We start from the raw sequence: 17,330 nt of genomic DNA on the forward strand, positions 1-17,330 counted from the left end.
GAAAGGACAGATTTAATAAACAGCCTTGCAGGAACTAGGTAGTTACCTAGGAAGAAAAACTGGAGCCTTAAATTCAGGATAGATCAAATTTTTAAATGTGAAAAGTCAAATAACAGAAATACCCAACTGTACTTTTAACATTCAACCAGTAGCAGATACACTTTTTCCCTTGAAAAAAAGTGCAGAAAAGGAATGCATAGTATGTTACAATTTGTATTACATCTAATAGCATTTATACATATAGATACATTTATGTATCTATATGGTATTTCTGGAGGGTATACAAGAATTTGGTCTTGGTACCTATTTCTTTGAAAGGGAACTAGAAGATGGCTGTCAGGGATAGGAGAGAGATTTAATTTTTTTACCATTTGAATCAAGAAGATGTATTAGTTAATTAAACAAAGAAATTAAAATATATGCCAGAAAACAAAACCAAAAACCTATACATAATAGTATATAATTAGTAGGATCTAAACAAGGTTAATTTGGTAACCCAAATTCTGCCAGTAAAATATTGTATAGGGGTCTAAAATGTATCTGAAAATAATATAAAAAGAGAACTGATAGAGTTACTGACTCTTATAAGACACATCAATTAAAAGGCAGGTTTTTCAAAGGCAAAATAATGTCCAGGTCCTTAGGGATTTCTTTACCCTTGAGAACTGGTGTAAGCTACTACTTTACTATAAGGGAGTTAAGAAAGACATCCCCTCTTTAATTTTTCTTCTAGACACACTGCATATTTCATGGCCTGAATCTGTATATGCACCAAATGAACAAAAATAAAGAGAAACTTTGATTTCAAGTACCTCAAGGCAATGCAAAAGTACCTCAAGGCAATACAAAAAATACAAAAGTACCTCAAGGCAATACAAAAAAAAGAAGTCATTTTAATTTTTGATACATATTAAAACATTTCAGTCAGTTCTTCCTGACAGCATAACACGACAAATACACAAGACCTCAAACATGCTTTAAAATGACATTCAGCAAAGTATTTAAAATTTAATAAATAGCAATAATCGCACACAAATACATTTTTCATACTCAAACATTAAGCTACTAAACAGACAGCTAAAGAATAAATAAACGGTAACTGACAATAAAAAAATATGCGGGGTTTTGCAATTCACTTTACTTAAAAAAGGGAGGTGATCTGAATGATTTCTTAATTTGCTTTTCAACATGTAGCATGATCCTCCCCTTATGAATAAAATATATTGAAAAAATCACTTTCTTACTATAATGCAGTTTTTAAATACAACAAATAAATATAAAACCAGCAAAGCAACCTCAAGTTGTAATAAAAATGCCCCCTCACGCTCCCCCTGTAAGCTATGGAAATATATAGTCATTATGATAGCAAATAATAGTATTTAAAGTGATAGTGCTTCTGCACTAAACTCATCTGAGACCTTGATATGATTTTAGTGCAAATCCCTAGGGTCCAATACAAGCATAACCCTGTATCAGGGAAAGACATTACCAGTTGGAACTTATCTTGTACAATTTTTGTACATATTTTATAAAGTTCAAGATTTAATGCATAGTAGAATATCTTCATCCGCTTAATTCTGTCCTTAAATAGAGATAAAAAAAGAAATGACTTGGGCTTTTTACCATTTGGTTTGTACCATATTAGAGTATTAAAGTCAACATTAGAAAATTTATAAAAGAGTTTTGTTTTTGCCATTAATTTATCTAACTCTATCTAAATTTCACATCATTGCATGTTAAACATAAGAGAAAAAATTTTAGACAAAGGTTTTTTCCCTTTGACAAGCTCATATTATGAAATCTAATAATGTTTAGACAGATGTTATACAAATAAAAACAGGTGAGAATAAGGACTTTTTCTCTTTTTATATTAACAACCTTAACATCTAGTATATTAAGTTACAAGATGTATTGGCAAAAGCATAAAGGGTTCAATTAAAAGAAGGTATTATTTTGAACAAAGAAACGTTTTAACATAGGATAGATAGAAACTGACAGTCAAATGAGTTTCAGCAGCCGTATCTCTACTGCGAACTACAGTACCGGGATGAAAACAATTAGAAACAAATGGAAGAACATTACTGAACAATCTGAATACATAATGCATTTTTAGCTGCTAAAATAGTAAACTCTAACGTTTATAGAGTTACAGGTGTTTAATTTAACCATGCAGGCTAACATATGATAGTAAGAAATCACCCTGCATCTTTTCTCTTTTTAAATTAAAACTAGTTTAATTGTAAAGTTACAAAACAATGAATGGATATTGCTCCAACTTGTATCCAATCTCCCTGATGGGATTCTTGTACCTAACAAAGTAACAAAGCTTCATCATCACTTGTTTCATTTTTCAGCGTTGCTTCTAAGCAAGAGTCTGGTATCTGGGCAGTGTGGACAATACCGCAGCGCTCACAGGGGCCATCGCGATTACTTGGTCTTACTCCAGGGTCTGCTGCACTATATGGTTGTCTGAACCTTTGCCCTTGATCGGAGGCAAGATCAAGAAGAGGTCTGGAGCAATCATTCACATCAAAGTCTGAAGCTCCTTCAGAAACTGGAATTAGCATTTCGACATCATCATCTTCTTCTCTTCCATTTACCCCATTATCAAGTTGTCTCAAAGGGCTCTGGTTCTGACTTACGGAGCTTGATCGCCCTAATGTAAAACGTACCCAACGTAGCCCCTGAGTCATACGACTTAGCGCACTCGTGAGCTGGTGACGCGCCGGACTCACACTTGGGGGTTCCGCGCTTGTCACATCCCGTCCGGTCTCTGTGTGACCACCTCGGGTATTCTGAGTGGAGGAACTTCCACTTGCTCCCACTGTTGCTTCTACAGCTGTCGTGGGAGGGACTTTTTGAGGCAAAGGAGCTGCAACCCCGCCAGATGCTCCTACCGTATCTCTTCTCTCATTTTCTGTGTCTGTGTCGTCAGATTCCACAGAAAACAAACTTCTGTGAGTATGATTTCTTTCAGGTTCTCTGCTGGTACTCTGACTAGGGGCAACCTCATCCCCATCTGCTGAGACCAGAGCCAATGACCCTGAATGGCGTGATCTTGCAAAATTAAAAATACGATTCCAGATGTTGCTGGATCTGCCTGCCATAGGAAGTCTGATTGAAGTAAATCCGAGCTGAGACCGTACAGCTAGCCTCAGGTTTTCCAAAACAGAAGCCTGCAAAAAAAAAAAAAAAAGAAAGAAAAGATCTTAAGACAGCTAACAACAAGGTATTAAGATGGAAAACACCCTTCTTTCTATTCAGCATGTGTTGTGGATGAAAGTTCTATTACTCATTTTACGGTCTATGGAGGATGAATTAAATTCTCTCATCGATAGAGGTTCACCTCACTCCAGAATCTAACCTATAACTTGAACCACTGTTCACTGTGTTTAAGATTTTCTTGATACTTCATTTTATATATGAACTTTAAAATGATGTTTAATGCCAATTACAACTGCAATTTTGTTTCAAAACTTCACATGGTAATCCAATCCTAGAAATGCACCAAAGATGGAAAATAAAATTATTTGATACTTCTTTAGCTCGGAGGATAGAAGAATCTCTACAATAATTCTCCAAACGACCTAAAGGAGTGTGAAAACCAGGCTGTTTGTTTGGTTTTTTGTTTTAACACAGAACAAGTTAGACTTGATCTACAAGGTTGAAACCTTCCAAAACATGTAAAAATTATATCTCACAGTTTGTTCTCAAGGATTTGTTGAATGAGTGGATATTGAGGATTTATTTACATTGTCATAAACAAAGGAATTACTGTATTTGTAATGCAGCACAGGAAACAAAAAGCCAAAGAAATTAGTTTGTTTATAGCACTATTCAATGGCATCTGAGACATCTGGGTTCCTTCTCAATCTTAAAGATTTAAGTCTTATTTTCTACAGCTTCATGTTAAACATAAATTATAACCTTATTCTTTGAAAATTGGTGATTTTTAATTAGTGCATATGGGAAGTGACCATATTGCCCAACTGAAAGAAAAATCATCTAGATTTTCTTTTTTCTAGGAATGACTATTGGATTTAAAAAAACAAAACAAAACACTACAGTATTTACAAAAACAGTCTTTAAGCTCCACCTAGTGGTTATAAAAAGGAGTAATCAAACTTGGAACAAACACAGCTTTCATCAATCTGGCATTTAGTATTTAAAATACAGTATTTCCAAGAAACAATGGTGAATTGATATACTCCCTTTCAAACGGTGATACAGTTTCCCTCTGCCAAATGAATGGCTCTTGCCTTTCCCCCCACAGAAAAAAAGAAGGGAAGAGAATAAGATGTGATAACATATGTTTTCCATCTCTGTTTATGACTGGTATTGAAGTAAATCTAAGCTGATACCGTACAGCTAGCCTCAGGTTTTCCATATAGATTTGTGATTTCCATATACACCCTTTGAACACAATCCCTGGAATATAATTCACAGAAAGCTAAGAAGCTACTATCACAGGAATATTTCATAGTCTAGCCTTAGTAAATAACAGATTGTCAATAAGAAATCTGAATATCAGCACATAAAATTTACTATATGAATGAGTAAGGTTTTTCACCAATTGGGAATGTAACTATAAACTAACTGAAAAAAAAGTGGCTCACATCCCTTTGAACTCCATAGATTTGGTCCTCCTCATTTGGCATTCACGTTCTAAGGCTTTGTGTGAGCACTGTCATTAAATCCAGAAATGAATACAAGGCTCTTCAGATATCCTCCCCTCTTATGCAGCTGCCACCCACAATGCCTTCAGCACACTTCAAAGCCATCTTTAACAGTACAGTCTGTCAGTGAGATGAAGCTCTCTACTGGCTTCAAAGTCTGTTTAATTAAATGATTGCCAATTTAACATTAGATTCTACAAGGGGATCTCATGATTGTTTTAGGAATAATTTTATATACTTCTTCAGTTTATGAAGCAGAAGAAAAGCATTCTTCAGAAAGGATTGCTATTTTGAATGAGTTGGTAATCAGAAGATTATTTTTCTTTTTTTTTTTTTTTTTTTGCGGTACGCGGACCTCTCACTGTTGTGGCCTCTCCCGTCGCAGAGCACAAGCTCCGGACGCGCAGGCTCAGCGGCCATGGCTCACGGGCCCAGCAGCTCCGCGGCATGTGGGATCTTTCCAGACTGGGGCACGAACCCGTGTCCCCTGCATCGGAAGGCGGACTCTCAACCACTGCGCCACCAGGGAAGCCCTATTTTTCTTTTTAAAAACAAATAAGGAAATTTGATAATTTATTACCAAAAGTTTCAAACATAAGAGTGTAATCTCATTAACTGAATAAAATCTAGTTTCCCATTTACAAACATATTTTATTTTAAAACTTTGTTGAGGCAGAATTCCCTCACAAGGGTAAATTATAACCCTACAAAAATGCTGTACTAGGTAGTAAAGAACTGAAACCTTACCCAAAGTGAGGTCTGACCTTTGCCCTTTACTTCTGGGATGAGACCTCAGACCTTGGAATGTCATCTTTGACAGGAGTGTCATTGCATGGAGACTTGGGCCAGCCAGAGAGTAGCACTGCGTTTTAGGTGGAGGCTCTGAGCCACACCAATGTGATGTAGTGGGAGTGTTGAGTCAGCAGAATCAGTCAACCTCTGGAGAGGCTAGAGACTGGGATCAGCCACGTGTGCAATTAATCATGCCTATGTGATGGAGCTCCAATAAAAACCCTGGACACCGAGTTTGGGTGAGCGTCCCTAGTTGGCAATGTTTTGTGCATATTGTCACACACCCGTGTCGAGAGAATAACACTGTCCTGACTTTATGGAGAGAAGACAATTGGAAGGGTCGTGTTTGGTACCCTCCTGAACCCTGTCCTACGTGTCTCTTCCTTTGGCTGATTTAATCTGGATCCTTTCCCAGCAATAATAGTTACACCAGATTATACTATTAAGTAAAACAGCTTTCAATGAGTTCTCAGTCCTTCCAGTGAATTATCAAACCTGAGGATGGTTTGGGAGCCCCTGAACTTAAAATTGGTTTTAGAAGTGAGGGCTGTCTTGTGTGGACTGTGCTCCCTCTAACTTCACAGTTGGGCTGTCTTGTGTGGCTCCCTCTAACTCCACAGTTGACTAACCTCTTGAAGGTAGCCTCAGGGTATAGAGGTGGGGTGACAGATGGTAGAGTGGGTGGATGGCATTAACCATCCTCTGAATTCCTACCTAAAAAGAACCCTTCCCCATGGCAGGGACAACAATACATAAAAACCACAATGTAGGGTTTTCCTATGTTGCAGACAAAATTCCAACCAGTGGAAGTTCTGAATTACTTACTTAGCAAATTACATCAAATTCTCACAAAGATTTCCTAAAAGACTCGAATAAGATGACCGACTGTAATTGGAAACCTATTTACCAAAAAGGAAATGGTCTTTCATCTTGAACAGAATTAAATTACTGGGAAAACAATGTTCATCAATTTTTCTTAATTCTGATACTGGGAACAATTTTTAGAAATGTTTCTGGATAAATTTACATTCTAAATGTAGAAACCTTAATGCCCTTAAGAACCCTGGCACAATTGTAAGCATTGAAAAAGAAATTTAAAAAGAAATTGCAGGGAACTATATTCGGTATCTTATAATAATCTATTATGGAAAAGAATCTGAAAAAGAATATATATATATATATATATATATATATATATGTATAACTGGATCACTTTACTGTACACTTGAAGTAAAAAATTGCTCACAAAAATTTGAAGAATTCAGAAACATTAATAAAGAATGAGTTACTATTTAAAGAAAATGATATGAATTTTTAAGCACTGTAAAATCCAGCTGTGAAGAAGTTTTCTCTCAAGTCAGGTAGAAATGTTAACTTAATTTCAACAACTTTTATTTTAATCTAGCATGTTACTAATCTATTACTAAGCATATCAACTTTAGTATTTCTTTTTAAATCCTTGAAATAGTTCAAGTAGAAAATAAGTTGTCAAACTTTACTTTTGAATTTTAACACACTAAATTATCCTAAACAGTAAAATGCTTAAGAATCACCTAACCAAATCAGAAGTAAAGAGTGAAAAGTATACTTCTGAATTTGTTAAAATACAATGAAACAGAGTTGACCCTTGAACAACATGGGCTTGAAATGCACGGGACCACTTATACGTGGATTTTTTTCAATAGCAAATTCTATAGTACTACATGATACATGGTTGGTTGGATTTATGGATGTTGAGCCCCAGACACAGAGGTCCGACTATAAAGTTACATGTGAATTTTCACCTGCACAGAGGGTGGGTGTCCCTAGCCCCCTCGTTGTTCAGGGGTCAACTGTATAATTTCAAATCCTCCATATATTTAATTCTTAACGTGACTGCAAAAATTCTGACCCAGTCAAGGATACTTTACCATTATATACAAGTATAGATTTCATTTTAAGAGGTACGGAAAGAGAAATAATAAATTGTAACCTACTTGGTTAGGTGGACAAACAGGAAAATCTTCAACTGGTGGAATTAAACCCTGAGCAATCAACTGTCCATAAGAGGGAGGAGCTTCTCTTCTTAACAATTCTGCTTCCACTCTGGACAACTGTGTTTCAAATGATCTTTGAGAGAAACAGGGGGATGAAAAGGGTTAAAAAAAAAGGCAAGCCAAAACAGTAATTTTAAAATTATCAACAATTAAAACAATTTGAATTTTAATATACTTGTTCATTTGTATAAAGCTTACTTAGCCAGCATTTGATGAGTATCTATACTGCCCTACACTGAGAACACAAAGATGAAGCAGACAGTTTAGCCTCATGCGGTTTTACACTAGGGGCCTGGATCACTAAGTTTTAATAAGTTAGATATCCCCGTAAAAGATAAAAGTACTAGATCTTTAAACCCCTAAGAACATAGGGGCTTGAGACTTTAGGTGAAAGTATTTGAAAATTCTTAGAAGACACTTTATTCAGCAAGTCCAACACATTTACTTTTCAGGTAAGGAAAAGAGTGAAATGAGTCACCAAAACCCTTTCTGGAATAACTTGTTCTTAAACTCAAGGCCTCTGGTCTTCATTGTACTCTTATGTTGCAATGTAGTAAAACATTTTCTGGCCATTTATACTGAACCAAAGGTAAGATGCACTTGGTTATTGTGATACTGTGCATCTATTCTTAGCTGTCTGGTATGTGACTTCTTTGTTGTATCTATCATTTGTAATTCTCCTGGGACTGACGGTCATGGTCTCCACAGGAGCTTTCTAGAAGGCCTCTCTGCCACCAACTTCTCCCAGGTCCAGTCTCTCCTCTACCACACGAAAGACAGCTCTCCCTGAAGGCTACCTCTTTAACGCTGAACCACTTCTTACTTAACTGAGATCCTTCGACTTTTATACCACTTTATTTTATAGCTCTTACAACATTTCTATTTTTTGCCATCTAATTCTACCCACCAATTCCTTCCTTCTAACTGTAAAAACTGCCCATGAGATCACTCCTACTCATTTCTCTATTCACCTGTATAATGCTTTCAACATAGAAGGTTCTCAAATTATCTGGAATTGTTGAATTAATATTTATAAAAACCGAGGTTAAAGAGCAACAACCGAGAATTACAGCTTGCAAAATTCCTGTAAGACAGATTAGCCTGAAAACAGGACCCGATAAGCACAGATTGGCTTTTTTCACCTCATAACTCTTCGTAGTTACTTGTTTTTTAATATTCTTATTAGGCTTTTGAGTCATAGGCTTTTCATAGTCATTTTATAAATCATAAGAAGTATTTAACAATATAACAAAAACATATTGCTAATCTCATTAAGAAATGTGTTGTAAATATTTGGGCCATGCTTTTACTGTAGAGAGCATAAGCAATATAGTTTTGTCTTGATACTGACCTTCGTTCAAACATTCTCAGAGAATAGAGCTTACAAGTACATCCCAAGGCAATGACCAGTAACAGGCCACAGATGAGGCTCCCTATGACGGCTGCAGTTATGACTCGGGTAGGCACGATTACCGGGCAATTCTCCTCATCGCTGCCATCGCCACAGTCGTCCTGAGAGTCACACACCCAGCTTTCAAACACACAACGATTGTTTTTGCAATGAAAATTTCCTGGCTGGCAAAAAAAGCAGTTTTTTTCATCGGACCCATTTGGGCAATGATTCTGGTAGTTGCAGCGATCAGAACGAGGGTAACAGACGCCGTTCCGGGAACATGGGAACTCTTCCTTTTGGCACATGGTACAATTGATTTCATCCCTTCCGTTTGGGCAATGCCAATACCCATCACAGCGCTGCTGCTCCGTATAACACCCCCAGTTCCCTCCGCAGGGTATTTCCCATGGCAAACAGAAGCCATCTACTTGGTAAGTAGCATTAAATCCCCTGGCAGCGTTGACTTTATCGGCACAGAAGTGTACCCTTATCTGTCCAGAAGAAGACACGACAGTGAGAGGCGCATGAGAATCAAAAGCAGTTAACACACGCAAAAGCTTGTGTGGATTCTCCTCTAATCCATCGTATATTTTGACATAATCACCATAACCAGTACCATCAAGTTTAAAGTCAGTGAAACGTAAGATGACTTTACGATGATCACCAGTGTCTATTAACCAGGTGCAATTGCTTCCGGGAGGATAAAAGTCTGGATAATTGGGAGAATTAAAAGTACCATAAAAATATTTTAACCACTGCCCACAGGTTGGCACATCACAGTCTATCTCATCTCCAAGGTCAAGGCAGTCAATGTTCCCATCACATTTTAAAGATTCGGGGAGGCAAGTGTAAACTTTGGTAAACCGAGATAGACACTGGAACTGGTTGTAAGCACAGGGTTGGAAAGAGGCAGATGTTGGAGGATTCACTTCTTTGGCACAGATCTCTTCATCAGAACTATCTCCACATTCGTCCATGTTATTGCATTTCCAGGCTGCTGGTATACACTTTCCATTACCACAACGAAACTGGTCACAAGCACAGTTTGGTTCCTCAGATTTCCCTGGGAGGACATTGGGAGGACGGAGATGGAGAGATAAGGAGGAAAACAACATACTCTTTAAAGGGTATATAACAGCAAGTGGCATTTTTATCGTAAATGTTGATTAGCCCAAATGATAGTTGGGCTTGATCAAAAAATAGGTTAAACTCTAATGGCAAATTAATATTGGCTTACTGATTACTCAACTATTTATTAAACATTTATGATTTGTTCCATGAAGATCTCTACAGCTACAAGAGAAAAGACCAATCCTGTTTTTGCAGAAGCTATTTTACTGCAGAACATTTAGTAAAGTGATGTAAGATACGTAAGTCAGTAGGATGTATTGCCTAAGAATTTCAAATACTCTATTGTATAAACATTTTGCAATGAAGAAAAACTCCTCTATAATAATCACTTTTTCAAATCCAGTTTTAGTATTCTTTTTGAGTTGTTTATATATATATTATATATATATATATACAAACACATACACACAATATTTTGCTATGTGTATCATAGCATATTTTGCAAGCCCATTATTTAGACTCAAATTTTTGCTAAGATTATCATAAGTTAACTTTATTCTATTTCTAACATTTCATGTAACCACAACATGGTACTTCCATTTTATAACTGTTTTAATACAACTGCAAAATATTTTATGAATCTGAGCTAAAGGTATACATTTACTCAACAAAACAGTAAGGGGAAGAAGAGAGAAAAGAATGGAAATGTTTATAGAATTCTGATTATCTTAGTGGACTATCTTAAATATATAACAATGACGTAGGGAAAGAAAACCAAACATTAGATTCCTACAGTCCACGCTGATGATGTCGGCCAATGCTTACCTCTCCATTAACAACTTTTATTTACTGGCAAATAGGTGACAGAAAATGTGCTTCAGAACCTAAGTAAATATTACGAAGACTGTGCTTTTAATAAAAAAGAGAAAAAGCAGCATATGTTGCTAAAGGAGACCACGTCATTTCAGAAAATGTAGAATGATTTTCAGCAAAAATTTACATAACTCTAATGCTCTGAGTTCTTCATATTTGTATGATCTGCTCACTCTTTTTGGATAAAGTTTAAGAACTAGCAAAAGAAGACTTCTGATACTACAAACTACGAAAGTGAAATTGATTATGTCTTTTCTTTGAAGGTGTAAAGACAAGGGTAATGCACACACACAAAAATACATTCTGAAGTAACTTGCAGGATACTGGTAAACACTTGAGGGGAAAAAGTTCCTTTTAAAATAAACGTATTCAAAATATTTAAAAAGAAAACTGACCTTAGTTTGTAAAATTAATCATTTTATTAGGATTATACAAAATGCCTTTTGGAGACCCGGATCTATGGTACCTGAACCTTTAGCCTCTAATTCCTCAATCTCAGCTGCCTTGAGGATTGAGTCACAATTAAATGGACATTGTTTAGAAGGCGAGTCCCAAAGTGACTGAGCAGTAAATACTATAGAATTCTGTTCCATATCCTTCTTCTTATTTAAAAACACACCTGAAAAGTATGCCAGTCTGAAACCCTTCCTAGAGATACTGTCATCGGAATGGAACCTGATCCAGACGTGGTCTTGTGAAGAAATATATGGTGGTGGGATTGTAGAACCACAGGCTCTGTAGCTTTCAATATTCTTGTATGTTTCTATCGTCAACCAGTCCAAACTGCATCTTCTGGACCCTTGAATATCAAAATCCTGAAAACTACAAATAAAAAGTCAGAAAAGGCTACTGAAAAGGAAATTTTGGAAAAAAATTTCATTAATAACACAAAGTAACCGGGGAATTTATTACAAGCCTCCATATATTCAATGATTCTCCTGGATCTTCTAGGCCCACGACTATATCATCAGCAAATAATAATACTGCTTCTGTGTTCCTAACATTTATATCTCTTTCCCAGATTCCAGAACAATACTTCTTCATAAGTAACACGAAATTCCAAAATAACGCTAAAAAACAGGAGACAGTTGGCACCTTTTTTCTTTTTCTTCTCCCTGTGTGTGTTTAGGAAGGACCACTTCTAATTCTTAGCACCCTAAGTTGTTCTCTGTTTGAACTACTCCATAATTCGATGAACTGAAGGACACAGAGGAAGTCTGCCTTCTCTAGATTAGACTGGTTCATCTGCTTGCTTAATGAGTTTATAGCTCCCATTTCAGGAGAGCAAACAGCACAAACCTGAGCCAAGTAAAAAAGTTAAAAATGAACAAACAAAAAACTTCTTCAGTGAAAAGCCCCTGAGTTTGGGAATACTTTTCTACATAAATGGTTTATAACCAAACGTTATCTTGTAGTTCATAAAATACGGGCATGAATAAAGGGCAGAAAAGTCAAATAAGGACCACACACAAAATTAGCCACTGCTATGAAAGAAGAAAAAACAAAACAGCATTTTCTACTAACATGTCTCACCAAAAAGTGAGATTCCTGCCTTACGCCAAGTGATGATAAAGTTAATTATCCAGGGATTATTATACCAGGGTATTTCCTCTTTAAATATTCTGAGTAACTACAACAAAGGCTGACAATTTGACTGCTTCCAGTTTTTCACTATTATGAACAAGGCTGGAATCCTTATACATGTTCTCTCCACACACACATGAGTAAGTATTTCTCTAGGACAAATTTTTCTACAAGTAGAACTGCTAGGTCAAAAGACACAATTCCACTTTAAATTTGATAGCAACACTGAGAAAAATGTTTATACCAACTCAATTCCACCAAGTGTGTATGAAAAAGCACCTTATACCCCACAACTCTGGCAAAATGAAACATTTTACTTCTAAAGATTTGTTGCCAGTTAGGTGGATAAAATAGATTTATCATTGTTCTAGTTTGCATTTCCTTATTTACTGAAATTGAAACACTTTTTCCTATGTTTATTAGCTATTTCTATTTCTGTGAATCACCTTGTTATATCCTTCATACCTTACAATTTGTTCTTATTTAAGAGCTCTTCATATAGTATAAGCATGTATCTATTTGGGGCATGTATGTTACGCAAGATATACGTAGATCCACTCAAACCCTCATTCTCTCCAACAGCTGGTGCTGTCAGTCTTTCTTAATGGTATCTTTTACTGAGGAGTTTTTTTTTTTTTTGAAGTATAGCTGACTTACAATATTATATTAGTTTCAGGTGTACAACACAGTGATTCGATATTTTTACACCTTATACACCATATAAAGTTATTATTACATATTGGCTACATTCCCCTGTGCTGCACATTACATCCTTGTAACTTACTTATTTTATACATAGTAGTCTGTACCTCTTAATACCCCTCACCTATCTTGTCCCTCTCCTTGATGTCTGTATCTGTGAGTCTGTTTCTGTTTTGTTATATTCGTTAATGTATTTTATTTTTCAGATTCCATATAAATTGAAAACATACAGTATTTGCCTTTCTCTGTCTGACTTATTTCACTAAGCGTAATAACGTGTAGGTCCATCCATGTTGTTGCAAATGGCAAAATTTCACTCTTTTATAGTTGAGAAATATTACATTATATCACAGCTTCTTTACCCACTTATCTGTTGATGGATACTAAGGTTGCTTTCATGTCTTGGCTACTATACGTAATGCTGCTATGAACACTGGGATGCATATATCTTTTCAAATTATTTTTTTAAATTTTCTTTGGATATGAAGAGTGGAACTGCTGGATCATCTGGTAATTCTATTTTTAATTTTTTGAGGAACTTGCATACTGTTTTCCATAGTGGCTGTGCTGAACGGGAGAATACATTTGCAAATGATAGGTCCAATAAGGGGTTAATAATCCAAAATATATAAAGAACTCATACAATTCAATATCAAAAAAACAAACATCCCAATTAAAACATGCACAGAGGATCTAACATTCTTCCAAAGAAGACACACAGATGCCAAAAGGCACATGAAAAGATGCTCAGCATTGCTAATCATCAGGGAAATACAACTCAAAACCACAATGAGACATCACCTTACATCTGTCAGAATGGTTATTGTCAAAGCCATGTTGGCAAGGATGTGGAGAAAAGGGAACCTTTGTGCACTGTTGGTGGAGACGTAAACCGGTGTAGCCACTATGGAAAACAGTATGGAGATTCCTCAAAAAATTAAAAATAGGACTACCATATGATCCAGCAATTCCACTCCTAGCTATTTACTGGAAGAAAAAAACACTAATTAGAAAAGATACATGCACCCCAAATTTCACTGCAGCATTATTTACAATAGCCAAAATATGGAAGTAATCAAAGTGTCCTTTAATATACTTTTTTTTTTTTTTCGCTGCACCTTTTGCCTTTGTGGGATCACAGTTCCCTGACCAGGGACTGAAACAGGGCCATGCCAGTGAAAGCCCAGAATCCTAACCACTAGGCCACCAGGGAACTCCCAAATTTTAATCAACGAAGATTCATGAAATCAGGGACCTGATCCAGAACAAAAGAAATAATCAATAAATACCTCTTCACATATACACTACTAGGGGTTTGGTTTGCTAATATTCATTTAGGATGTTTAAAATACATTAAATACATTAAATACATAAAATACATTAAAATACATAAAATACATAAAAATACATTAAAATACAAGTGAAAGTAGTTTTCAGTTTTTCTTTTTTTGTGCTTCAGAATAGTTTATGTAACAAAGACACTGTTTACAAACCTGTGCCCTTGTGCCTCTTCAGAGTACAGATGATTTAGGGTAGAGATTTTCAATTTCTTCATGCTTTTTGGTTTAATCAGCTTTCCTAAACTCATTAAGTCAGTTTTGATAATTTAAGTTTTCTTAGAAATTATCATTTTATCTTGAAAGTAAAATTTATCATTGCAAAGCTTTACATAGTACTTTCATACAACTGGTTAAATTTTCATATCTGTGGTCTTTAAATTTGTTTGGATTTTCTATGTAGGTAAGTGTAGTATTGGCAAATAAGGAAAGTTTCACCTCTTCCTTTTCATTTTTTTATACCACTAACCTCTATTTGTTGGAACGTTGTATTGACTGAGGTTCAAGTACAAGCAGTGAAAGCATGTATCCTTGTCTTGGTCCTTAGTGCTAAAATTAACTTCAATATTAAGTTTGATTTTTAAATTTTTTAAACAGATAACTTATCAGGTTAAGGAAATTGCTTCTCTATTCATTTGGCAGAACTTGCCTGTAAAACTATCTGGGTGTAGAATCTTATTTTGAGTGTTGATTTAATTTCTTTAATAGCTATTGCATTCATTAGTTTTCTAATTCTTCTTGAATCAATTTTGGTAACACACGTAGAAAATGATTCATTTCTTCTAATTGTATAAAAGTATCAGTATAAACCATTCATGATATTCCTTTACAACTTCTAAAGTCTCTATTATTGTATTTATAACTATAGACACTTTTTAAAAAAATTTTTATTTGTACCTTTCCTCTTTTTTCTTCACTCTTGCCTTGAGATCTGTCTTTGTCTATTTTCCTCACTCTTTCAGAAAACCAGTTTTTGGTTATTTTTTCTATTTAATTATTTTCTGATCTTAACTTTATTTTTTCTACTAAAGATTTACCCTGTAGTTTTTCTTCTAAACTCTTGAGAAAATGCTGAGCTTATTTATTTTCCATCTTACTAATTTTTAAATCAATGCATTAAAGCTGTAAAATTTTCTAAGTACTCTTTCAATGTATTCCAACAGTTTTAATATCTAATACTTTCATTATGGCTACTTAAAAATATTTTGAGTTTCATTGTGATTTCCATCTTTAATGCAGAAGTTATTTAGGAATACGTTTCTGAACATATGGGGTTTTTTAAATTGTTGGTTTCTAATTTAACTGCATTATGATCAGAGGAAATCTGAATGATGTATAAGTCTGGAAATACATTCAGAATTCCTTTATTTAATACATAATCAATTTTTAAATAAACGTCACATATGTCTTTGAAAGGAATGTGCATTCTCTATTCACTGAAATAGGTATAAACATTACACACCTATGTAATACATGCGTTACTGAATCAAGTTTGTTAGTTTTATCAAATCTTCTCCATTTTTACTGTTTTCCTGTTTAATGTATTAACTTCAGATTAAAACATATGTTTAGAAACTTCCACTGAATTGTGCACTAGTCAAACCTGGTCAAACTTGGTAACTCCCCCCACAGTCTGCTTTGCTTATGTTTTATGCTGTGTTATTAGGTACACAATGTTGAACCAGGATTTTATCTTCCTAGTGGATTATTCCATTTGTTACTAATACTTTGTGTCTTAAGGTTAATTACGACTGATGTTAACCTTCCTGCACTAGCTCTCTCCTGATATGTACTTCCATAGCTTATCTTTTCCTATCCTCATTTTTTTTTTTTTTTTGCGGTATGCGGGCCTCTCACTGTTGTGGCCTCTCCCGTTGCAGAGCACAGGCTCTGGAAGCGCAGGCTCCGCGGCATGTGGGATCTTCCCGGACCGGGGCACGAACCCGCGTCCCCTGCATCGGCAGGCGGACTCTCAACCACTGTGCCGCCAGGGAAGCCCTCCTATCTTCATGTTTTAGACTTTCTGTTGGTGCTGTTTTAGGTATGTTCTTATTAAGCCCATCGGAGAGGAATCATATCAATCAACCAACCAATAAACCTGATTGGATAGTCTATCTTTTAAAGGTTAAGTGAGTTTTTTTGATTGAATAGCTTTTCTCTTTGGGGTGGGGAGTGGGGTTCTCATTTTCCTCCTTTCCTGTATTCTTCTGTATTAATAGGTTTTTGAAGGTTTTTTAAAAAAGTTTCTTTCCCTCTGCTTTGGTTTAATAAAGCCCAAGTAAGAGTATTCAGTGTTTCTATTCTCTCAAATTCTCAAATTCAGTAGAAAAATTTACAACTTTATTTTCACCCATCTGTAACTGAAATTTAACATTTCCTTCACTTATGAATATGAACAACAAACCATGAATAGTTTTTTTTTTTTTAAATAAATTTATTTATTTATTTTTGGCTGCGTTGGGTCTTTGTTGCTGCATGTGGGCTTTCTCTACTTGCGGTGAGGGGGGGCTACCCTTCATTGTGGTGCGCGGGCTTCTTATTGCAGTGGCTTCTTGTTGCAGAAAATGGGCTCTAGGCATGCGGGCTTCAGTAGTTGTGGCACATGGGCTCAGCAGTTGTGGCTCTCAGGCTCTAGAGCGCAGGCTCAGTAGTTGTGGCGCACGGGCTTAGTTGCTCCGCAGCATGTGGGATCTTCCTGGACCAGGGATCGAACCCGTGTCCCCTGCATTGGCAGGTGGGTTCTTACCACTGCACCACCAGGGAAGTCCCATGAATAGTTTTTATAGTACCTCTCACACTGTCACCAATAGAAATCACAGATAATTTCATCTTATATTTCAGTTTTAATAGAGATCTAGAATAACTA

The 17,330-nt window shown here is 35.8% G+C and overlaps 1 protein-coding gene across 3 annotated transcripts in view; it reads right to left on the reverse strand.

Moving 5' to 3' along the window:
• Positions 1-873: 873 nt before the first annotated feature.
• The window catches only part of LRP12 (LDL receptor related protein 12), an 84,170-nt gene continuing 67,713 nt past the window's right edge, over positions 874-17,330 (reverse strand). For all 3 annotated transcript variants that reach the window (XM_033411236.2, XM_004282928.3, XM_033411237.2), the window contains 4 exons: positions 11,461-11,663; positions 8,856-9,960; positions 7,445-7,577; positions 874-3,176 (listed from right to left, as the gene is read on the reverse strand). In XM_033411236.2, the coding sequence (XP_033267127.1) occupies positions 2,310-3,176; positions 7,445-7,577; positions 8,856-9,960; positions 11,461-11,663 (2,308 nt within the window). In that variant the 3' untranslated portion in view covers positions 874-2,309. The remainder of the gene's footprint in view (positions 3,177-7,444; positions 7,578-8,855; positions 9,961-11,460; positions 11,664-17,330) is intronic.

The sequence above is a fragment of the Orcinus orca genome, chromosome 17 (genome assembly GCF_937001465.1).
Source record: "Orcinus orca chromosome 17, mOrcOrc1.1, whole genome shotgun sequence".
NCBI classification, from domain to species: domain Eukaryota; kingdom Metazoa; phylum Chordata; class Mammalia; order Artiodactyla; family Delphinidae; genus Orcinus; species Orcinus orca.